The sequence below is a fragment of the Mustela putorius genome, unplaced genomic scaffold (assembly GCF_011764305.1).
Source record: "Mustela putorius furo isolate JIRA1106 unplaced genomic scaffold, ASM1176430v1.1 tig00000721_pilon_pilon_pilon, whole genome shotgun sequence".
In the NCBI taxonomy this organism is placed as follows: domain Eukaryota; kingdom Metazoa; phylum Chordata; class Mammalia; order Carnivora; family Mustelidae; genus Mustela; species Mustela putorius.
In genome coordinates this window covers 3,310,813-3,336,240 of record NW_025421456.1, presented here as the reverse complement: position 1 = coordinate 3,336,240, position 25,428 = coordinate 3,310,813, and the positions used below count along the sequence as shown (strand labels likewise).

Below are 25,428 nucleotides of genomic sequence, written 5' to 3'. Positions count from 1 at the left end.
CTGACATTTTATTCTGATGACCCATGTATAATCTCACAGGCACAAACTTAACTGACACGTAATTCAAAATAAGGAAACTCAAACCTATTCACTTATATTGGCTGTGCTAACAGAAAATGCATGGATTACAAAAATCTGTAAGTTATGAATTTAGAATCAATGGCCCTTAAGCATTTTCATACTAACATCCATGTCACATGCTTCCAGTCCTGCCCACAGGCAAAACCACCAGTACACCGCAGACCTATCCTGGCAGCAGAGAAAGAGGCAGCAATTAATAGCCTCCAAAATAAAGCCTTCCATCTGATCTCATACTCACCAGAACTCTTCTAATTATGATATAGCTCTCCATACATATTTGCTTTCAAAGTGGAAAGAGTCATCCATAAACAAAGATATGTGATTGGCTTAATGATTCTACATCTTATTGTAAATGGACAAACTGGCATCCCAATTTACATATGTCTGTTGTTAGTGTTGTTACGGAGGTGCAGTCCTCAGAGCCCTGCCACCTCCAACATACTAGCATCACTGAAGTCTCCAATTCTTAAGGGCTGAGAACCAAACCTGGGACATTATCACACCAAATAGTTGCACCAAGACTGAGAACCAAGTGGTCATCCAGCCTCCCTCAGGTATCAAGTCTTCTGTTACACTTAAAATTGTAACACATGTTGGGGCACCTGGGTGGCTCAGTCAGTTGAGTGGCCAACTCTTGACTGTGGCTCAGGTCATGATCTCATGTGTTGTGGATCTGAGCCCTACATTGGGCTCCATGCTCGGTGGGCAGTCTACTTAACATTGTTCTCTCTCCCTCTCCCCCTACTCCTCCCCCTGCCTGTGCACATGTGCTCATGAGCACTTGTGCATGCTCTCTAAAATAAATAATTTTTAAAAAACGGTAACACATGTTAACAAATAATGGAGACTTAAAACCCAACCTTCACATTATTTTCCCATGTTTAGTTTCTACCAATAGATAGTAAAAATCAGAAAGTGTCAACTGTCCAGTCATTTGATGTGCAAAAAAAGGGTTTGGGACCACATGAGTTCTAAAATTTCTTTTGGTTCTAACATGACTCTAAAAATAGAGTTATTTACAATCCAGAATAAGAAATGTATTCTGGCAAATGGCTGTCAGGGGTCTGAGAGAATTTTTCTTCATTCCTGTCATACTCCTATGGATCTTCCTTTCATAATCAGCACATAGTTTTTATTAATATGTGAGTGTATCCCTATCAGAGAATCTGGTAACATGGGTAGATTCTTTTTAAACGTTATACAAACATATTTTCCATTATTCTCACTCATTTCTTTGACTTGTCCAACTTAAAGCCTTAAAAGAATTCATTTTTACATGCGTATATAAGACTTAAAAAATTTCTTATTGATCTGACCCTTACTGATTTTTGCTTCAGGTTTTTAATACCATTACTACCAAAAAAAAAAAAATCCATCAATGCATATTATTATTTTATATACTAGAAAAACATGGCAGTATATCCTCCTAGAAGTTACTAAGATATCTGCTGAAGAAAATTATTTTATGGGTCTTTCCTTTAGTTTTAATGGCTAATATTATTCCTTACCCTAGAATACCCCAAAACTCAGACATATTTAATAGTTTTTGCTACTAGATACATATATTATTAGGAGCCAACCCTTTCTTACACAGAGTCGATACTGGTGCTATACTTACTGAACCAATACCATCCATCAATGTTAACAGCGATGCTACCACTCTCTTTTCCACTTCATTCTGAGCCCCTTCTCTTTTAGGACAAAGTGCATCCAGCTCATCAATAAAAATAATTGATGGGTGCCTAAAAACAAACAAGTAAAATAAATTATTTAAAATACACCTGATTTTTAAAATTGATTTATTGCATTTCAGTTGAAACTGAATATGTTTAATTTTTTAATTGAAATGTACATGCAAAAGAATGAAAATTAATCATATACAAAAATAAATCTAGGGGTGCCTGGGTGGCTCAGTCGGTTAAACGGCTGCCTTCGGCTCAGGTCTGATCCCAGGATCCTGGGATCAAGCCCCACATTGGGCTCTCTGCTCAGTGGAGAGCCTGCTTCTCCCTCTCCCTCTGCCTGCCACTCTGCCTACTTGTAAACTCTATCTCTCTGTCAAATAAATAAATGAAATCTTTAAAAAAAAAAAATCTAAAATGGATTAAAAAACTAAATGTGAGACCTGAAACTATAAAAATCCTAGATGAGAGCACAGGGAGTAACTTCTCTGATATAAGCCATAGAAACATTTTTCTAGATATGTTTCCTGACGCAAGGGAAATAAAAGCAAAAATAAACTATTGGGACTACATCAAATAAAAAGCTCCTGCAGAGCAAAGGAAACAAACAAAATTAATGGAAGAAGATACTTGCAAAGGACATATCCAGTAAAAGTTACTACCGAAAATGTATAAAGAACAGATACACCTCAACACCCAAAAAGCAAACAATCCAAATGAATGGACAGAAACATGAACAGACATTTCTCCAAAGAAGATATACAGATGACTAACAGGCAACATGCAAAGAAGCCCAACATCACTTAACAGGAAAATGCAAATCAAAACTACAATGAGCTATCACCCCCCAGCTGTCAGAATGGCTAAAATCAAAAACACATAAAACAAGTGTATTTGAGAATGTGGAGGAAGAGGAACCCTCACGCACTGTTGGTCAGAATGCAAACTGGTGCAGCTACTAAGAAAGTTCCTCAGAAAGTTAAAAATAAAACTACCCTACAACATATACTGGATATTTACCCAAAAAACACAAAAACACTAATTCAAAGGGATATGTGCCCCCCCCATGTTTACAGCAGCATTATTTACAACAGCCAAATTAGGAAGGCAGCCCAAGTGTCCACCAACCGATAAGTGAATAAAGGAGATACAGTATATACACACAATGGAGTATTATTCAACCACAAAAAGAATAAAAGCTTGCCATTTGCAGTAACATAGATGGAGCTAGAAAGTATAACCCTAAGTGAAATAAGTAACAGACAAAAACCATACGATTTTCTGTTGGATTTAAGAAATAAAACAAATGAGCAAAGGGGAAAAAAAGAGAGAGAGAGAGAGAAACCAAAAGTCAGACTCTTAAGTATAGAGAACAAACTGATGGTTACCACAGGGAAGGGTGAAATAGATGACAGGGATTAAGGAGGGCAATTGTCATGAGGAGCACAGGGTGACACACAGAATTGTTGAACCATTGTTGTACACCTGCAACTAATACAACACCGTAAATAATACTGGAATTAAAATAAAAACTTAATATAAAAAAAAGAAATCCAATGTATCAAATTCAGGACTCAGGTAATAATATTAAAGACAAATGCAACAGGATGTTAAACTGAAAAACCTTACATTAATTCTAGCCCAAATTATTAATTCATCACATTCTAGCACATCTGAACAATAAAAAGCAGAGTACTAAGAATAGTCTATTGGCTCATGAGATAAGTCTATGCCCAAACAGAACTTGCCCTCTAATGCCCAGTAAATTGTTATGACTGCATCAATTCAGAATCTGAGGCCAGAAATGTCCCCTGGAGCAGATGTAAAGTCCAAGGTACAGAAATTCCAAAGGTGCTCTCTCTCTCTTTTTTTTTTTTTGGTCTATTAAAAAAGAACTTTCAAAGTGATCAGTTCTCCCATAAAAAGATGTGCATTCTCTCACGAAAGAGAGATTCAACTGCCAGAAACAAAACAACAATGAAAACACACTATGCAATACAGTATACCACTGGTTCTCAAATTTTCAATATTGGGACTACAAACCTTATAAGGGACTACCTTATTTCATACACGATCTCTGGGAAAAAACAACTAAAAATCAAAGTTCCTTGGGGGCGCCTGGGTGGTTTGGTCAGTTGAGAGTCTGTCTTCAGCTCAGATAATGATCCCTCCTGGGATTGAGCTTTGTGTCAGGCTCTCTGCTCAGTGGAGAGCCTACTTCTCCCTCTGCTCCTTTTCCTCCCCCTACACTTGTGTTCTCTTGCTCTCTCTCTCTCACTTGCTCTTGCTCTATCGCAAATAAATAAATAAAATCTTTAAAAAAATAGTTCTTTTGATGAGAGCAGAATTTTGCTAGTTAAATGCCAAAAAAGGCAAAGACATAGCCTTATTATGAATAATATATTAGACCAAGTTATAGGCCACATTCTTATACTCACTGTAATGTAATATGGTAGCCTAAACTGAGGAATAATCAATAAAAATTGTTTTTAAAGAGCAAAAGATTTGGGACGCCTGGGTGGCTCAGTTGGTTAAGCAGCTGCCTTCGGCTCAGGTCATGATCCCAGCGTCCTGGGATCGAGTCCCACATCGGGCTACTTGCTCCGCAGGGAGCCTGCTTCTCCCTCTGACTCTGCCTTCCACTGTCTGCCTGTGCTCGCTCTCACTCTCTCTCTCTCTTACAAATAAATAAATAAAATCTTTTAAAAAAAAAAAAAAAAAAGCAAAAGATTTGTCCCCTTGAAGCAAACTATAAGAAAAAAGCATAAAGAGATACTATAATACAATCTATTAAAGTAATTAGATAAACTGAATATCCTAAAGTACCATAGGCACTCTAAAGAAAGAACATCAGAAATGCATATCTGAAGTAAAATCATATGATTTACCAAACAACAGTGTCTTAATTCTCCTACTTCAGGTAATTCAATAACTCAGTTAGTAACTCTAACTGTTAGTAACTCTACTACAGCCTTGACTACTAATTACAGATAGTTACTAGTTAGATTACTAATTACAAATCCACATGTAAATACCGTAGAGTGGCTTCAGCAAATATCTGACGTAACCTTGCTTCTGTCTCCCCATAGAATCTGTAACAAATAAAATGCATTTAAGAATCAATGCTTAATGTTTTTAAAGTTTCGTCTATAAAAGCTCATCTAACTTTTCAAATACTTCCAGAGTACTTAAACTTACTTTTGAAAATTATTTTTCAAACTTAATTTGTATACACAACCAAAAGCAAATTTAAATTATTTTCACATATGAAATATCCAGACAGAATGCTATGCAGTTATTTTTTAAAATCACCTTTAAGAAGTATTTAATAACACTGTTTATTCCATTAAATTATGCACCTACTTGCTTATAATTTCAGGACCATTAATTACAGAAACATAGGCTCCGACTTCATTAGCAATCGCCCTGGCAATCATTGTCTTTCCAGTACCTGGAGGGCCATAGAGTAACACTCCTCTAGGAGGGGGAATTCCTAGAAGAAAAAGAAGAGAACAATGGATTCAGCATTACTAGGTTTCTTGTGTTATCATATGACTGCAAATATGAGTTATAAAATATGAATTTACCTTGTATCACAAAACTAAAGTAAGATTCAGACCTCCTGCCCCTGCCCCCTTCCTCCAAAAATGTACTAACTAGCCAAACACTGATCTCAAGAAATGACTTTCTCTCTCTCTTCCTCTCTCTAGACCCAACCAGGCTGGGAACACTAGTGAAAAACTGGCTGGACAGCCACATAATTGCTATGCCCCATCCCACACAGCACAGCTCAATGATCAGAACACAAAGCTCAGACAAGAACAAGGCCACCCAAAGAAAGCCATCAATCCTACTTTTCACCTAACTGGTCATCTATATTATATAAGCATTACTAGCAAAATGTCAGTCAAAGGGTTCATATATTTTTATATATAAAGATTCATGAAAAATGAAAAGGCAGAAAAAGAAGCACCAAATTGTAGGCACCAAATACATGCAGAGCATCTGGGCAGTTACCATAAAGAAGTAGCCCTGAGTTTCCTTCAAGCCAATCACTCCCTTAACCACTTGCTTCAATGCAAAGAAATCCTCACAGAGTTATATTTCCTAACAGAGAAGTTTTATCTAACATATTTGAATGTTTGGTTTACTTCTTTGGTCATTACAGCTGATCTAGAATGACAAGATACTTGTTCTAGATCCAATACAAACAACTGTGGAAGTATGCAGTTAGAAGAGACAAGGCTGCAACTAACTCACATTACAACCTAAAGAGATCAAGCACGGAAAAAGGCTCACTTAACTGAGGGCATCTCCCAAAGCAACTCACACCTCCTACCATACCTACCATTTGGAAAGAAAACCAAGAAAAGAGGGTGAGCAATTATTACATAAGTGGAATGTGCCAACTGCTTTTTGTTTGAATACTTCTGGTGCAATACACTGAAGAAATCATACCATAACTCTTGAAAAGTTCAGGCTGTTTGAGAGGCAATTCGATCATCTCTCTAATCGCTTTCAGCTGACTACTTAAGCCTCCTATCATGCCGTAAGTTACTTTGAAGTGGTCCTCTTGCACTTTTGAATTTGCATGAATCTTTGCAAAATTGACTCTTGTTGTTGAAGATATAAAATAAAAAATATCAGTGTTGCACTTTGTTCCCACACATGCTGACTTTAGCAATCTCTCTTCATTGACAAGTTGCTCATTTTCTCCTCTGGCTGAATTAAAACTACACTTAAGTCCTGTGACTTCCCCTAGTCCAAGTCTGCTGCTGTTCCCAGGATTCTGTGTAACATCCAACAAAATGTCACTAGTTTTATCTAACATTTTATCATCTGCTGATTTGCAGGGAGTACTGCTGGATGTTGGGTCCCGAGGCTCTTCCAGATCTAACTGGCTTAGCTGTAGGGATACATCCAGGGTACTGGTTTCTATGCTGGACTGTTCATAGGCCATTCCCTGGGCATCAGTGTCAGAGTCATTCTGAGGCCTTCTCAATATCATGCCATCTGTCCCTTTCACTCGCAACACTTGCAGTCTGCATGGTCGTCCGTAGAATGTACAATACAGAAAGTTGCCTGGTAAAACAATCTTGCCATCTAGAAAATAATTTTTTAAATATATGTGTTAGCATAACTTTTCATCCCCTTCATGTTTAAACGCAACTTATTCCATCTGTTAACAAAACTATCTGACTGAAAAGACTAAATCAAAGAGTATTAACAAAATAATTGCCATAAAAAGGAGACAATTCCCATTTGATAGAGCACTATCTGGAGACAGAAGGACAAGATAATTCTTTAAAATTCTCCACACTCAATATATCTAGGATTCTATCAACTATATCAACAAATAGACTGGCATTCCACATCTAATAATAACGAACCTAAAATGGCACACCTAACTAATACTCCAAGATAACATTTCTCACTGGAAAGAGGAAGAACTCAAGGGTTAAAAGTATCAGTTCTCCCACTGACTTTATCCATAGATAAGTCAAATATTCTCTTCAATGCTTAAGTGCCAATCAATTAACTGGGGAGAAAAAATTTGCTTAAGTGCCAATCAATTAATTGGGGAGAAAAAATTCCTGTCCCAAAAGGGCATTAGTTCATTGAGAAGAACACTCCACAATATGTTGAATAAAAGTATGATTTATACAAGACCTCAAAGACACATTACTTTATTTACTGCTACCTTGCTTTTTACAATTTGAAAAACTATTTACCCAGCTTTCTCAGAAGACAACCAGCCAGCTGTTCTTCATTAATGTCCACATTTTTGTCACTATAAAAGATGGAGGAAATAAAAATCAGAATTAAGCATACCAGAGACTAAATGTAATATAAAATTACGTGTACACAGCTGTACTATAGACCTAGTCAAAAGAATAATTTACAAACTGGAAATCGTTTATACAATTTGGGAATAATTTATGCTTCTTAGATACTTCTAATAGCCATGAAAATATCACTTGCAATTTGGTATCCTAATGACTTAAATCAATGTTCTTTAAAATTAAGAGTGCTATCCATTAGTGGATCATGAAATCATTTCAGTCAATCCCATCCAGCATTTTTTTTTGATAGAATACAAAATGTCAAAGTACATCACACATGAAAAGGGAAAATACCGCTTAGAAAAGCATTACTTTCTTATACACACACATCTTACACACACACATCTATATACTCATGTATACAGCTACACACATGTGAGTGCATATGTGCCCTGTATCTGTGGATGTATGCATACACTGAATCACAATAAAGTGTATTTTTTATTATGTGTCATAGCCAAAAAGCACTTGAAAAACACTGGCCTAAATTAATCATTCCCTTTCTGAAACTGCATAGCTTGGAGAAAGGCTTTTATTAATAGCTTATTTCCTTTCTATAATTTATAAATTAACTTCAAGGAAAATTAAGTCCTTTATAGGATATTACCTGAAAAGGTAGAGATAAGAAAAAAGGAGAGTAATGGTATAATGGAATTTACTTCCAGAGAAAGGACATACCTTTCTCCAGAAAGAGAAATATGAGAACTCCTTCTCCTACTAACGACTGTCTTCCTAGAAGGCTGCTTGAGTACAAATAGGTATATCCTAAAATCATTACACTTGTAAAGAAACATGTTCTTGGAGAGTTCTCAGAATATGAGCATTTTTCCTTCTTCCCCACATGCAAGTAGCCCATACCAGCACAGGAGGCCTAGAATTGTGAGCTCTGCCAGAGATCAGTGGAGAAGTAATAGTTTAGCTCAGAAAGAGGTATATTAGCAGACCCATCTAGTCCAAACCTAAGCCTTGTTCTCCAAACACTTTATTAGCAAAAACAAAATCAATATAGTCAACCTCGTTATTTCCAGATTCACCTACTTGCTAAAATTTATCTGTAACCCTAAAATCAGTATCAGCAGAGCTTTCCTAGTCATTCATAGACATGCACAGAACAGGCAAAAAAAATTCAAGTCACTAAGCACTTTCCTAGCTGAAACCTAGAAAGTACTCTTATTTCAATTCTTTCAGAGATAACTAGAGGGTGGAGAGTAGAGATAGCAGGAGGCAGTGCAGTGTACAGCAAAAAGTCCCAGCTCCTGTACCAGCCAGAGATCTGAATCCCAACTTTGACATCTGTTAGTGAGGTGGCCTCAGGCAAGTCACATAACACTTCTAAACTAGTGCTGCTCTTTTATAAAATAAAAAAGATAAAATCTATTAGAATGAGTTGTTTTAAGATTATAATGTATATAAGATATACATTTTTGTATATTAAATATACACCAAATATATTAATGTTATTAATATATTATTTATAATACACATTAAATAATGCATTTAAATATAAACATGTAACATTAAACACAAACATATATTCCATGTATGTGTAAACATACATACCCCTAGGAGCAACGGTTCAGTATTTGCTAATGTAGTGTTCACAGAAATTTTATAAAACATACTGCTAATAATGAAAACTGACTGTATATTCATATAAAGGAGAGAGAGAAAAACAGAACAAGAAGGAAATTTCAAATCAAATATATATTCAGACTATTTAGGAAACTGTAGCTCCTTAAATGCTTAAATTCACTTCTGTTTATAGAACTCTGAAACCAGTTATACTTACTTAAACCATTCCTATTTATTAAACTCTGAATAGAAAATACTTGCAAATGTGTATAAGAAGAGTAAAAAATACTTTAAAGTTTTGCTTTTAAAAAAAGAATGGGTGCAGATAAAATCACTTCCACTAGAAGGAGCTCTAACCTCACTAATAAATCTTTTCCGAAGCAAATGAAGGATTTAATCAGCAGAATAAAATAACTGATTTTTCTTATTGGAAATTAAGTTTCTTACCTAAACTCTGCCGCCAAGTTTAAAACACAAGGGTTTTTTTCAGTAAAATTTTAAAAACCAAGCTTCCACCTGCTTTCGGCTTAGGTCATGGATTGAGCCCAGCATTGGACTCTCTGCTCAGTGGGGAGCCTGCTTCTCCCTCTTCTTCTGCCCTTTCCCCCTACTCATGCTCTCTATCTCCCTCTTTCTCTGATAAATAAATAAAATCTTTAAAAAAAAAAAAAAAAAAAAAACAAGCTTCTTTTTAAAACATACAGTTCCTCTACAGCAGACAATCATTATCACCTAAGACTGCTGCGCCCTCAAGAGGTCACAAAAAAATCATCAAAAAAAATCCAGTCAACTGATGACTGCAACCTGCAGCACTGCCTCAAAACAGTCTAAAGATTAATATTATTTAATCTGAGTAGAACTACTACCTAACCCATATAATAATGGAGCCCATTTCCTCTCTTTAAGAAAGGGGCAGGAGGTGCCTCAAAATGTTGAAAATAGAACTGCCCTATGACCCAGCAATTGCACTACTGGGTATTTACCCTAAAGATACAAACGTAGTGATCCGAAGGGGCACGTGCACCTGAATGTTTATAGCAGCAATGTCCACAGTAGCCAAACTATGGAAAGAACCTAGATGTCCATCAACAGATGAATGGATCAAGAAGATGTGGTATATATACACAATGGAATACTATGCAGCCATCAAAAGAAATGAAATCTTGCCATTTGTGACAACATGGATGGAACTAGAGCGTATCATGCTTAGCGAAATAAGTCAAGCAGAGGATATGATATGAGGAAGTGGTGATGCAACATGGGGGCTTAAGTGGGTACGAGAAGAATAAATGAAACAAGATGGGATTGGGAGGGAGACAAACCATAAGTGACTCTTAATCTCACAAAACAAACTGAGGGTTGCTGGGGGGAGGGGGTTTGGGAGAAGGGGGTGGGATTATGGACATTGGGGAGAGTATGTGCTTTGGTGAGTGCTGTGAAGTGTGTAAACCTGGTGATTCACAGACCTGTACCCCTGGGGATAAAAATATATGTTTATAAAAAATAAAAAATTTTATTAAAAGCCTTAAAAAAATAAAAAATAAATAAAAAAAAGAAAGGGGCAATATGGGCATTTTGAAGGAGGATTAAATGAAAGAAGAGGAAAAAGTGTGTGTGCACGTATGTGCTCGTACACAGCTGGTACACAACATATGTTGAGTTCTCTTCTCCTCTTTTAATTTTATTGTTAAAGTCTTGCACGTATGTGCTCGTACACAGCTGGTACACAACATATGTTGAGTTCTCTTCTCCTCTTTTAATTTTATTGTTAAAGTCTTATTAATTCCTCTGAAAAAAGTTTCCTGGCTTATAAATACACACACACACACACATACACACACACACGTATACATGTATACATATACATACATACATACATATATTATATATATATATATATATATATATGCTGAAGCTCAAGCTTGGAATCTACAAAAGTAGCAAAAGAAAACAATAAAATCAAGCTAATGACGGGCACCTGAGTGGCTCAGTCAGCTAAGTGTCTGCCTTCAGCTCAGGTCATGATCCCAGCATCCTAGAATTGAGCCCCAAGTGAGGCTCCCTGCTCAGTGTGGAGTCTGCTTCTCCATCCTATTCTGCCCCACACCCCACCCCCCGGCTTGTGCGCCCGCTCTTTCTCTCAAATAAATAAATAGAATTTTTTAAAAATATATTTTATTTATTTATTTGACAGACAGAGATCACAAGTATTGCAGAGGCAGGCAGAGAGAGAGGGGGAAGGAGCTCCCCATGGAGCAGAGAGCCCAACAAGGGGCTCGATCCCAGGACCCCAAGATCATGACCTGAGCCAAAGGCAGAGGCTCAATCAACCAAGCCACCCAGGGGCCCCAATAAAAAGAATTTAAAAAAAAATAAAATAAAGTTAATGATTGTTAAATGTTTTGTGATTCCTGCATATAAAGTAAACACATCCTCAAAACTGTTAGTAAGGTAGTATTAAAGTATCAAAAGATACTTTTTATGAACAAATTTTGGTAAGACTTGCATATGCAAACTGAGTTACAATCCTATTAGATATAGAGTATCCAAGAGGATGAGTGATAAAGGTTAACTATATTGATAAGGTGATTCAATTAGCCTTTGGTAAAGGACATTTCAAAAACTGATAGAAATAACTATTTTACTGGAATGAATCATCACGGAGTTAAAGTATATAATCGGGTACTTTGCTTGAAGATATTTGGTGTTTTTAAAGAGTTACTTATTTGAAAGAGAGAGCACATGAGCACACGCAGGAGTTGTGGGAGAGACTCTTCAAGTGGACTCCTCACTGAGCGGCAGAGCCCGTGGGAAAGTGGGGGGCTCAATTTCATGACCCAGGGGATCATAACCTGAGCTGAAACCAAGAGCTGGAGGCTTAACTGACTGAGCCACCCAGCATCCCTGGAACAGTCTTGATTAAAACTTGTTTCTTGCCTATTCACAGTACTCTACTCCCTCCTTCACAACAGCCCTAATTACACTGTTAAACAAGATGAAAACCGTTGTTAAATATTCATTAATACTAACTCCTCTCGCCTAAAATATCAGAGCATACTCTAACCACAGGATACCAGAGAGTCTCTAGTCCATACATTAGGTGGACTCATCTAGCTTGTGCTAATACAGCACACCACTAGCCACTCACCATGAGGCTATCAAGCACTTAAATGTGGCTGGTCCAAATCGAGATGTGCTACAAGTGTAACACACACACTGGATTTTCGAGATTTAGTTTGAAAATTATCTTATTAATAGTTTTTTATAGTTACTATAAGTTAAAATTTTATGATAACTAGTTAACTATTAAATAATACTTAAATAATAATTAAATTAAATGTTAACTATTTCACCAATTTCATTTTCCTTCTTAAATATGACTACCAGAAAATGCAAAATGCATATGTGGTTCACATTTGTTCTATTTCTACTAGGCAGCACTGATTCAAAATGTCACCAAAGAAAAGAGCCAAACCTGAGTGCCAGGTCCATTTCCTCAGCCTGTAGCACAGCACCCAACAGAGGCTGGACTTGGACGGCATCACCAACCCTCACACCCACATTCTTCTGTGCCATTTCACTCAGGCCAACCTTGCCTCCAGGAAATCCTGCCACAGGCCAGGCCGTATAGACCTGCCCAAAACACAGGAAACAAAAATACAAGAAAAGAAATATTCACAGATTATCATTAACTTATAAAGCAGAAAACTAAGCACAGCTAATCAGATGGATCTGCAAAACACAGTCCTTAACCCCAAGGAGTTACAACCTCACAAGTTACAAAAAAACTTTTAAGATAAAAATTATATCTTCTTGTGAAGATTAGCAATGATCCCACAGTGAAAATGATTTGAATATTTGAAAGGTAATTTAGGAAAAGAGACAAAGGCATTAACATGTAATAAATAGAAAATAGGAAAAAATACTAGAGACAAACTAACTGTAAGGTAATCCAGCCTGAAACATAAAATACATCCAGGAAATAGTGAAGGATCTGGCACAAGAGCTTCATGAGAACCTAGATTTCATCAGAAGTAAATGTTAAGGGACAGAAGCAAAGACTTCTAGCTCCAAATAGTGGGCTGAGCTCATATATTTATAGTCTTCCACAAGACACAGCAAAGGACTTTTTTTTTTTTTCTTTTTAAGAATAATGAAAAGAATGAAAGGTGTGCCATCAGCACAAAACAGCTTTTGTTTTTGTTTTTGTTTTTAAAGATTAAGAGCAGGAGAGCACAAGTAGGGGGAGTGGCAGGTAGAGAGAGAAGCAGGCTCCCAGCTGAGCAGAGCCTAATGTGGGACTCAATCCCAGGACCCTGGGATCATGACCTGAGCTGAACCAGTTGCTTAACCAACTGAGTCACCCAAGCGCCCCAGCACATAACAGCTTTCAAATCATTTTCAGAGGACCTCGCTAAATGAGAGTACCCTGGCTAATGAAGCAGCAGAGGAAATGGCAGAGGCAGAGGTTGGCAGCAGGGCAGAACCAGGCAAGGTTCTGGGCTTCCAGCCTCAAGTATGATGAATAGTAGCAAGAACAAACAGCTGAAAACAGGAAGGGCAATCAAATATTTGTATACAGAAGAGATGACTTTCATACTCCCGAACAGCATTTCTGTGGAAAAAAAATATAACTAACAAACTGGGGGGAATAGGGCAGATACTATGTGTGTCACTACCTCAGGAGAAAAAGCATCTCTCTACATTATGACATTTATGGGCTACTATTCCCAGGATAGTCACAGATATCAAAGGAAGGAAAAGTTTATAAAGAAAGGGTCTTTTAAAATATAGTTTTTCATTTATTACTGCTTTCCTGAAAATCATAGTAAAAAAAATCTCAGATCTTTCTAAATTAAGGAAATGAAAAAGACTCTTACCTCTTGTTTTCCATCCAAACTGGTAAGCAACACTGGTCGACCTATACATATATTTGCAGATTTCATAGTGTTGAGTCCAAGCTGAACAAGGGAATTCTGGAATGTTTTAGGAACTTTGTCATCTACCAAAAGGGAAAAAAAATTTTCTTCATACTATTTTATAGCTGAAGTTAAAGCCTGCTTTCTTTTGGTGTAAATAAAAATCTTCTAACCACATAACCACATGAATGCACTTATCATACCCTAGAGAAACCAGTTCCAATTCTTGCTTCTTATTAACAAAAAGACTTAAAACCAAACCTTTTTGAGGGTCCACTGACTGACAATATGAGCGCCAAGTAAAAAAATATGTCTTATGGGATAGGTATTCGTTTTCACCCTCTAAGAAAAATAAACTCTAATTTCTTTAAAAACTGAACATACCTGCAATAGTCTTTTCATACTCACATAGTAACATTTTGTACTACAGATTCTAGTTGAGTTAACTACTAGTATTCAAAGACTTGAGCTGGGAAACTGGCATCTAGTTCTAGAGGGTTAAATTACATTTCCACTTCTGATCCACCTGATACCGTCAGATATTTTTCTTTTTTAATCTCAAGAATACGTGGGTAAAATAATAGCACAAGTCTTATCCCTTAGGCAAGCACAAACAGACTAAAATGACCATTATTGTTTTCAACTTTTGGCCACAAAGGGGACCCAGCTGGCAACACCTCTGAAAATGATGTGCTAACATGTCCACCCTGTCCCCTCCACTTCCTCAAGGTCCATATTTGGTCCTTCCTCTGATTCTTCCAGCACCCTATGCTGTCAAATATTAGCATTTATCATCATAATATATATTTGTTTTGTAATCTGACTTTCTCTTAAACCATATGCTGCTTTGGGGCACAAACTGGGTCAAATTCATCTTTGTATCTCCAATGCCCAGGAGTGCATCAAATATAGAAGTAGCATAACAGGGGCACCTGGGTGGCTCAGCCCTTAAGCGTCTGCCTTTGGCTCAGGCTGTGATCCCAAGGATCTTGGGACTAAGCCCCGCATGGGCTCCCTGATCAGCAGGAAGCCTGTTTCTCCCTCTCCCACTCCCCCTGCTTGTTTTCCTTCTCTCGTTGTCTTTCTCTGTCAAATAAATAAAAATCTTTTTTAAAAAATTTTAAAAAGAAGTTATATAATAAATATCCATGAAATCAATGAACATAGTAGGTAATTACACAATGTTTTTCTTCTCAGCACAAAATCCATGAAACACTTAGGAAATTTAAGCCCGTCACAAGCTGTATTATAAAATTTATTTTTAGGGCGCCTGGGTGGCTCAGTGGGTTAAGCCGCTGCCTTCTGCTCGGGTCATGATCTCAGGGTCCTGGGATGGAGGTCCGCATCAGGCTCTCTGCTCAGCGGGGAGCCTGCTTCCTCCTCTCTCTCTGCCTGCCTCTCTGCCTGCTTGTGATCTCTCTCTGTCAAATAAATAAATAAAATCTTTATAAATAAAATCTTTAAAAAAAAAAATTTTTTTTAAATTGGGGCGCCTGGGTGGCTCAGTGGGTTAAGCCGCTGCCTTCGGCTCAGGTCGTGATCTCAGAGTCCTGGGATCGAGTCCCGCATTGGGCTCTCTGCTCAGCAGAGAGCCTGCTTCCCTCTCTCTCTCTGCCTGCCTCTCCATCTACTTGTGATTTCTCTCTGTCAAATAAATAAATAAAATCTTTAAAAAAATTTAAAAAAATAATTTATTTTTAGACACATATACCATAATCATAGTTCTCTAATATTAATGTTCCTTAATAATAAATACACAACTACTTTGTAATTTAAAAGGAACAAAGCAAATGAAAGCAAAACCAAGAACCATGTCTCATTTAATTATTTTTTGCCACTACAAAATAACTACCCCATATATGTACTTTCCTTCTGTCATCAGCTGAACAAATCTAGGAAAACAAAGCATCTCATGGAGCTAAAAGTAACAGTACTGAGCATTTATAAAATAAGCATATTTCATAATATGAAGCTGAAAAGAAATTCAACTTTTCTATGAGCATTAGGCCTCTTACAAAGTTTACTCATCAATAACAACAAAGCATCCTTTTGGTGATCACATAAGGTTCAGTTTCTGCCACTTCTCTCTTCCTAAACCTTAATGAATTACCCTTCCCTCTTGATAAGTACCTCACAGATGTATTAAATCCTTGGCAAGATTCTAGGTTTTCTTCTCTTACTTCCAGCCTGTCCTGCACATTCACTGCACCAGGGTTGGACAAATCACAAGTTCTCTAAATACCTCCACTTCCTCCTTATGAAAATCACATTCAAATTCTCATCCACTGGCCCTATTTCCTAACATATCTCCATGTACTTTCTCACAGCATTCAAATCTACTCAAGCTGTATTCCACACAATTCCTTTCAGCAGTCCGCATTGCTCCAATACTGTACTTTAAAAATACATCTCAACATCCACTTTCCCCATTGGTTAACTATATATTTATTGAGCACTTCATGTGCCAGATTAGTAAACGTAATTTCAAACAACCATCACCTCTTCATAGGTTCATCCAGCAAACATTTATTATGTGCCTACTTCACAGCAGATAATATTTTAGGCACTAGGGATACAAAGTAAACAGAAGTGGATGGTCCTAGGCCTCACAGAGCTTAAAATCTAATAGGATGAGAGAGTTATTAAACAATCACTTAGTAACTGTGTAATTTTAAACTAAAATTAATACAATGCAAGAATGACTAAAAAAAAAAAAAAAAAAAGAATGACTAAGAGTGCTGAGAGAGCCTATTATGCAGAATCTAATTTGGAAGAAACAGAATGCTTCTCCAAGGAAGTAATGTTTAAAAATTCAGATCCAAAGGATGAGTAGGAATTAACAAAACAAAGATGAAAAAGAAAATAATTCCTGGCTTGTACAGAGAGGTCTGAACAGAGGGCAGCATAGTCCATCTGAGGAACAAGTATAAGCAAAATGTCAAGAGACAAGAAGGGGCCATGTAAGGAAGATCAAGATCTCCCGGGACAGTAGGCTACACCAAGCAGCAGCTTGTTCTCTCTCTCTCTCTCTCTCTCATAAGTAAATAAAGCTTTAAAAAAAATAAATAAATAAAATGTTAAAAAAAAAAAAAGGAAGAAAAATCCAAGAAAAGATGTACAGCACAATGCTATACAAAGTGTGGTCAGCAAACTATTTGTTACTGTCATGATGGGGTAAGTACAACAAATAAGGGTTTAGAAGCTTTTATTACAACTGGACAGAGTAATCCTACATCTGTTGAATCTAATAGAAATTTCTATTTTTGAACTTATTTTTCTAGTAATTTCTTTTTACTGTATTTTACAACAGTACTGTGCTATGACATATCAGTGAGAGAGAGAGAGAACAAGCTGAAGGAAGGGCAAAGGGAGAGGGGAAGCCAGGTTCCCCACTAAGCAGAGAGCCTGATGTGGGGCTGGATCCCAGGACTCTGGGATCATGACCTAAGCCGAAGGCAGACGCTTAACCGACCCCTACATACAGTATTTTTAAAACTTTAGGAGTGCCTGGTGGCTCAGTCATTAAACAACTGCCTACGGCTCAGGTGATGAGCCCAGCATCCTGGGATAAAAACCCTGCACCGGACCCCCTGCTGGGCAGGAAGCCTGCTTCTCACTCTCCCACCCCTGCTTCTGTTCCCTCTCTCCCTGTGTCTCTTTCTGCCAAATAAATAAATAAAATCTTTAAACAAACAAATACACACACACAACTTTACCTACAGAGTTTAAATAGTATTGGTCTAGAAGATACCCAAACCAAGATTCAGAAATAGTATAAAGTACAAATATAAATTCAAAAATGATTAGCATATAGACGGAAAACTCTGGACATTGGATGAACTTGCCAAAAAAAAAAAGGGTGTTAGGACTAAGAACTGAGGAACATTTGGCAGCCAAGTAGAAAATGAGCCTGCAAAGGAAACTGAAAATCTACCTACCAACGAAAGGATGGAGAAAAAGTAGGAAAGTAGGAGAAAAAGTAGGAAAGTTAAGGGCACATAACCAAAAATTAAAGTGTTTTTTTTGTTGTTTTTTTTTAAGATTTTATTAGCGTGAGTGAGAGGGAGAGCACAAGTCAGGTGGAGGGGCCAGAGAAGAGAGAGAAACAGACCTCCCACTGAGCAGGGAGGCCAATGAGGGACTTGATCCCATGACCCTGGGATCATAACCTGAGCCAAAGACAGACACTTAACTGACTGAGCCACCCAAGCACTCCCCAAAATTAAAGTGTTTTAAGAAAAAGGAAAGGGTAGACAATGCCATAAGTTGCTGAGAGGTCAAGTAAGGGAAGTAAAGAAAAACTGTCCTTTATATTTATAAACATGGAGATGATCAGTGACCAGGACAGGGATAGTTTCCATAGAATGATGGGATATTGTCAGAACTTAAACGTCAAAATTTTAATAGGCTAACGAGTAGGTGAGAGATGAGGAGAGAGACTACTCCATTTATGAAACTTGGGAATGAGGTACACCTAGCTGGCTTGGTCAGCAGAGCCTACAACTCTTGATCTCAGGTTCTGAGTTCAAGTCCAACGTTGGGAGATTACTTAAAAATAAAATCTAAAAAAAAGAGAAGAAATTTGGAAATGAAAGAATGGAAAGAGGTAGGGTGGTGGTAAGAAGAAAATGTGGGACTTTTGTTTTAAGATGTTAGAGAAATCGGCAGGTTTAAATTTCAATGGGAAGGATCCAGTTGAAAGATTAAATATGCAGGCCAGAACAAGTTATCCTCTGATCCTTAAATGAGACTGAAAACACCGTGCTAATTCTAAGATTGTCATTAGGGTGTATATTAGACATAAAATTCTTGCCCCCAGTTTAGCTGGTGTTCCATTTTTTCAAAGCTATGACACCGTTTCCACACATAGAAGCTTTAACAACTAAATTTTCACATAAATCCGTTCTCCTAACTCAAGGGAGCTCTGACCTAGGATAAAGGCTTTAAAGTCAAATTCTGCCTGGCAGTTGGCACCTGTGGAACCTGGAGCCAATCACATTAACTATTCTTTCTCTCTCAAATAGGCATAATAATACAGCATCCATCTTCCAGGGCTCCTATGAAGGTTAAACGAGATATGTCTGTGACATACCCAAACTACTGACAACAATACTATGTAATCAGTAGCTGTTATTAAATACTAGAATCTGTGTAAAAGAACAAATCCTGAAGTCTTTCATTCTTGGAGACACATTAATCTCTCTTAGGAAAGATGGATCCACATCTTTACTGAACTGTTTAATTTTCTGGTATATATATCCTATGCTCGTAGTTTTAAGTAATTTTGCAGTTAAATGTGTCGTAAATCTTAAACGAGGAAAAGTTGTTTCAAGCTCAATTTACAAATTCAAAACAATTTACAAAAGTGATGGCGTGACTTATCCACGGATAAGCCGTTTCTGCAGGCACGACTTCGGGTGTACACACTTGCGTGCCACTGTCACACCTCTGTGTCGCCCAATTTTCAAAAGCCTCAGCACCTTAAAGGCGGCATCACCTAAAGGTCTACATCTCAAGTTGCCGCCCCTCCGCCTCCACCCAAAACGCTTTACCCTTTTCTAAGAAGTTGGTCACAACCAGAATCCCGGCCGTTGCCGCCGCTCCTGGCCCAGCAGAAGATGCCGAGGGCCCCAAAAGAGTAGAAGCAGAAGAGGGCGAGGTTGAACCATTGTCTGCGCTTTGATTCAGCCGTTTTCTGTTCTTTTTGGAAGACATGATCACAAGGAAGCCTAGGAAAGGCTGCAGCAAAGCCGGCTCAACGTGCTCGAGTCTCTGGAAGAAAAACTTCCGGGGCAGAAGTCAACGAGACTCCGCCCTCCACCGTAATCCCCCAAGTGGAGCGCAGTACTTCTTCCCGCCTTTCCTATCCCTGAACAAGCGTCTGTTGACTTAAACTAGAAAAAGAAAGTGGTGGAAAAGTTTCTCTCTGGCTTTCCTGGAACCGGGCAAACTTCTGAGAGGAGCTGGTGGACAGGACTTCGCGGTTACTTCCGTATAGCGCCGGGGGGAAAAAAAAATGCTGTAACGTTAGCACAACTTTCGGATGGCACTCTTCTAATATTTACGGGAGCGACCTCCGCTCTGGGAACTCCAAGGAAACTTGATTTAAGGGCCGAGCTAGCGGTGGGACGCCAACGCGCAAATGCTGCCTCTAACTAGCGGGAGTTTTCGGCGCGCAGTGCTCCTGCGAATCCGCAGCGCGAGGCTGTTGTCCGGCCACCGCGGGGCTTCGGGCGGTCCGCGTTGCAGGTGGGACCCCCCCGCCGGAGCGGAAGAACTGCGGGGAGAGCTGGACAGATTCGGGGGCGTCTCGGTGCGCCTGGCACGGCGCGGCGCCTTGGACCGCCTGGACGCCGCCTCATTCCAGAGGCGCTTGCAGGGCAAGTGTGCCTGGGCCATGGGGTTCCCTGGCTCCGGAACCTTTCTAATAAAGTAACCGGGGCCCCCATCCACCTAACACGGTCTCCGTCAATCAAGTACCGAGTCCTAGGGAGAGAGGGCAGGCATGACCCGTACCAATTTCCCCTGTTTCCTTTCTTGGGCCCTTTGCAGGGAGGTTTCTGAGGCACTTGGTTGAAATTGTAACTATTCCAGACTTGCTGATCGGCAGCCCTAGTTTCTCATCAACTTCCTAGTGTGTGACCTTCGGCAAGTTCTGTAAACTATCATTTACCCTTCCATAAAACCGGTTAGTAACGCACAGGGTTGCTGGGGGGTTCCGTAGGGTAATGCATATAATGTGCGTAGCTTGGCCTCTACCACATGCGCTCAGTAGTGTTAATATTTACCGGGACTTAATTCTGCAGGGCACTTTGCCCGAGACAAAGCTCTACGGGTGGTGAACAATGAATGGACCAGAGGGGTTGGTGAATGAATGGACCAATTGTGTTGTATGTGTAATGGAAAGGTACTTCTTATTATTGTGGGTTTTGGTTAAATTCACTGTTGGAAAGAGAGTTGGGTCAGGCTGACGCATCAAGGGAGTTGGGTTAGAGCAAGTACAGGTGACCATAAACAGGTTAAACCCAACAGGACTTAGCAATGCCATGACTGGGGCCTATTGCAAGAACTGGAGTTTGCTAGAGACAAAGCAACAAATCTTTTATGATTAACCAGGGAGGGTAGTGGGCGCTTTCAGTCTTCAATAAGAAAACTCTCTGCTTTCCTTGAACTTAAGTCTAAAGATAGGAAAGACAGCTTAGATGGAGGCGCTTTCACTTTCAGAGAAGCCGGTGATTAGGTTCTTCTATTCGACTTGAAGGCCTAGCACGGAAATTCAGCATTGGAGAGATCCTGTCACTCAAAACTTCAGATAATGAGGAATATGGCAAATGAGCATTTATGTAAATATAATTCAGCTAGTTCATTCTTTAATCATTTTCCTTCCCAAACTACTTGCCTCTTCACCGCATTTTCTCTCCTGCTTGTGAATAATTGCTGACTCCAACAGTATCAGCCATAGAAGAATCAAGCGAATGTTCATCCTTTAATGTATCTACCGATGTGTGGGAAGACACAGGTGTTTATTGCACAGACTTGTTACTTGTCAGTGGCCAGGCAGTTAAAGCACTTCCTTAGTCTAAAATGCAAAGCGTGGGTGTTGGATTTAAAGTCACACATCCAGATTTCAGGTCCCGGGTTCTGACGGGTGCTTAGCCATTAGGCAAACCACCACTAAAAATATTTGCCTCTTAGGTTGCTTAGGTGAATAATGCCAACCCTAATTATTTTACTGGATACATGTGGTGATCAAAGATAAATTATAGGAAACTAATTTATAATCTACATCGTGCTATATACTTTTTATAGTTTTTTTAAATAAAATATTCTATTGCATTTATGAATTCCTATTGCTAGACACTTAAAAACTTTACAAATATTAATTCATTTAATCCTCATAACAACTCTGAGGTAAATACTGTTACCTTTATTTTAAAGGTAATGGTACTGAGGCACAGAGAGATTAATTTCCCTTGGCTCTGGAATCTGTAGTTAATGCATTATGCGGCCTCTAAGAGCTAGTGCAAATTTTGTTATTAAGTCAAACTAGCTTTTCACTTGATTAGAATGATTAGGGAGGATATGGGAATTTCCTGGGGTCATAAAAATGTTCTGTAATCTTTACTGGAGTGTGTTACACAGGTGTATGTATGTGTCAGAACTCCTTAAATGTACACTTAAGATTTGTGCCCTTTATGTAATTGTAAATCAATTTTAAAAAGATTTAAATCAGAGAGAGAGATGGGTGAGAAGGATCTGACTCCATAGTCCCAAATCAAGCAGCTTTTGTGAAAGGCTCCCCTGTGTTTGTCACTGTATTAGATCCACTGCCTTTTAAAGAAGTAGAGAACATGGTCCTTAACAGGGAGTCACTGCACAGCTGGAGAAGAGAAGAGGCGGAAAAAGAAATTAACCATTAAATGAATAATCAAACCTTCCCACCACCACACATGCACACAATTTGCAAGATTATTGTAAAGATTAAATGAGGTGATTGATGGAGAAAACAATCTGAGAATACTACTGTATTCTTCACCCATAAATTAGGGGTGATAATATTTGCCTTTCAAGCTGTGAGAACTTAACAAGATAATATATATACAGTGTCTGGAGCTTAGTGAGGACCAAATATTGGCATCTTTTTCTTCTGGTTCAATCTTAAGAGAATTTACAGAAGTCAAAACAAAAATCTACGTTTATCTTGGTTATTATTTATAAAGTAGAAATAATCTATCCAGGAGTAAGAGGTTTGTTAAATAGTTTTTGGTGTACTTATCTGAGGAAAATTATACTGTCATTAAAAACTTACGTTCCTTACAAATTTTAATGACAGCAAAATGTTTACAATAAATAGTTTACAATAAATAGTAAAAGATATGCTGTAAATTATATATGGTGTGATATAAATTCCAAAATTATATTCATGGAAAAATGTCAAAATTTAAGTTTTTATCTCTTCATGCTAGTAAGATAAGTTTTGATTTTTTCATTATATTTTCATTTTTTTTTCTAGGACTAGTATACGTTATTAAAAACGTAGAGTTTGGGTTCCTGGGTGGCTCAGTGGGTTAAAGCCTCTACCTTCGGTTCAGGTTGTGATCCCAGGGTCCTGGGATCCAGCCCAGCATCAGCACAGGCATCGGGCTCCCTACTGGGCAGGGAGCCTGCCTCCCTTCGTCTTTCTCTCTGCCTGCCTCTCTGCCTACTTGTGATCTCTGTCTGTCAAATAAATAGATGAAATCTTTAAAAAAAAAAAAAAACCGTAGAGTTTTAACCACCTTGAAATTTATAAGCCAAAAATATTATGACAGAACTCTTAAAGTGTAAGTAGGAGCCCATAAGAGTCATTTATAAAGATTAAAATAAGGATTAAAGGGAACAGCAATTTATTTTGTTTAAATCAAGTTTTTTTGTTCATTCTACAAATATTGAACATCAGTTATGCGCCACGCAGTGTGTCAGGTGATATGAATTACTAACTCTATCCTCAAGGAATTCGGTCTGCTGGAAAAATCCCATAACAAAGTACTAATTACAATAAAACATAGCTCCTGTGCTGTCATATAAGCAGAGCATTTTAGGATTCCCCTCCCCCAACCCTTCCTAGCTAACGACTAAGGGAGGTGGATGTTTTAGGATGGCTTTTTGGAAGGGGTGATACCTGAAATGAGTTTTTTATTTCTTCGACTCTTTTCACTGGAAAATGTTTACAGATTTTTATCCTCATCTGCATTTTAGCTGCAATACAGCAATGGAGATCAGAAGGTAGGATAGCAGTATGGCTGCACATCCCTATCCTCCAAAGCCGATTTATTGCCCCTGCTGCTTCCCTGGGTTTCTGCTTTCACCATGCAGAATCGGATTCATCCACACTGACACTGTGGCTGGGAGAGGGACCCAGCAGATTACCAGGATATGCTACACATCAAGTAGGAGTTGCAGGTCAGTTTCAAACTAACAGTAAAATTGACCTTTTAGCGGTTTCACCCAATTTTTTCTTACAGCTAAGTCGTATTTTATTCATGTGTAATGAACAGCTTGATCTTTGGGATTATTAAGGAGTGCTTTAAACAGAAGTTTGTCTTACAAATCAGCAGAGGGCAGCACACCAAGCAAGTTTGGTGTTTAGTTTTCCAGAGGATAATTTTCAAAATTTTTACATAGGTATTTGAACTTCAGTATTCAAATATTAACACTGAATTAGGATCAGGAGTAAGTCATTATGGTAAAACATATTAGTACTAATTATGTAAGTGTATTAAGTATAAGATAACTTTTAGATGAAATTTAAGGTAAAGGAAAGCAGATTTTTTATTTGGGCATTACTTCTTAAGGATATTTGCATTAAACAGTTGTTTAAGATACACAATTTAAGTATATTATGGATTTTTCAAGCCAATGATTAACTCCAAAGATGTGGTCTTGCGAAATTCGCTCCAGGTTAAGACTGGAGTTCTCAAATTGTAGGGTGCATCAAAATCACCTGGAGGACTTGCTGAAAACACCCTGCTGGGCCCCACATCTAAGAGTTTCTGATTCAGCTGGTGTGGGATGTTGCCAGAAAATTTGCATTTCTAATAAATTCTTTGCTGCTACTAGTAATGTTAATTCTGGTCCCTAGACCGTCCTTTGAGAACCAGGGCTAAGAAAATTCTTAGACTTCCAGGAAAAGTGAAATAGTAAAGACTCCTGATGACTTAAATGAAAGCAGTATTATATGTAAGCTAGTAAGTTAACTAATAATTTTATTTGCCTTCATACAACTTACAAGCGTTTTCAAAGGTAGTGTACACCTTTGAGGTTAAAAAGGAGTTGTTCAAGGATGCCTAATGTTTTCTGTATCCATGATCTCACTCACTTTTAACAAATAGAGACATAGAAATTTCCGTTCTACTCTACTTCAAAAGACTACTTGGCAATTTGATGACACCCTCACACTTCATTAGAAAGTCATGCAATTATCAATTCATTGGTACAGTCTTTTTAAATTAGACTTTTAAATCCAGTTATTACTACAGAATTAGTAATATATGCATAAAGAGTATACTATGAAGCCCTTGTTTGTAACTAAATACTATAGTATGTATTATAGATAAGATATACCGTAGGAGTTCAGGCAATGAGAGATCTGGAATTTGAACAGTCTTGAAGTATAACTAGGATATGAAGTGGCTATTAGGGGTGGCAATGAAATCATATAAGAAATTGTTTTGAAAAGGTATAGCATTTTTTAGGTGAAGGGAAAATAATTGACATTTATTGTTCTAAGCAACAGGAGGTAGGTATAGCAGATGAACATATCACCACAAAATACACCACTCTGAATATCTG

The 25,428-nt window shown here is 38.0% G+C and overlaps 2 protein-coding genes across 6 annotated transcripts in view; one reads left to right on the top strand and one right to left on the bottom strand.

Moving 5' to 3' along the window:
- Positions 1-19,860, bottom strand: part of SPATA5 (spermatogenesis associated 5) — a 332,472-nt gene extending 312,612 nt beyond the window's left edge. For all 3 annotated transcript variants that reach the window (XM_004747954.3, XM_004747955.3, XM_045083618.1), the window contains exons 1-8: positions 19,650-19,860; positions 14,059-14,180; positions 12,654-12,811; positions 7,496-7,554; positions 6,222-6,866; positions 5,127-5,256; positions 4,799-4,855; positions 1,700-1,823 (exon numbers count right to left, since the gene is read on the bottom strand). In XM_004747954.3, coding sequence (XP_004748011.1) covers positions 1,700-1,823; positions 4,799-4,855; positions 5,127-5,256; positions 6,222-6,866; positions 7,496-7,554; positions 12,654-12,811; positions 14,059-14,180; positions 19,650-19,812 — 1,458 coding nt within the window. In that variant the 5' untranslated portion in view covers positions 19,813-19,860. The remainder of the gene's footprint in view (positions 1-1,699; positions 1,824-4,798; positions 4,856-5,126; positions 5,257-6,221; positions 6,867-7,495; positions 7,555-12,653; positions 12,812-14,058; positions 14,181-19,649) is intronic.
- Positions 19,861-19,976: 116 nt separating this feature from the next.
- The window catches only part of NUDT6 (nudix hydrolase 6), a 47,436-nt gene continuing 41,984 nt past the window's right edge, over positions 19,977-25,428 (top strand). The window contains exons 1-2 of one of the 3 annotated variants that reach the window (XM_004747959.3): positions 19,979-20,477; positions 23,836-24,039. In XM_004747959.3, the coding sequence (XP_004748016.1) occupies positions 20,240-20,477; positions 23,836-24,039 (442 nt within the window). In that variant the 5' untranslated portion in view covers positions 19,979-20,239. Of the gene's footprint in view, positions 20,478-23,835; positions 24,040-25,428 lie in introns of all 3 variants that reach the window. The other 2 variants (XM_004747960.3, XM_004747962.3) reach the window with 2 other exon arrangements.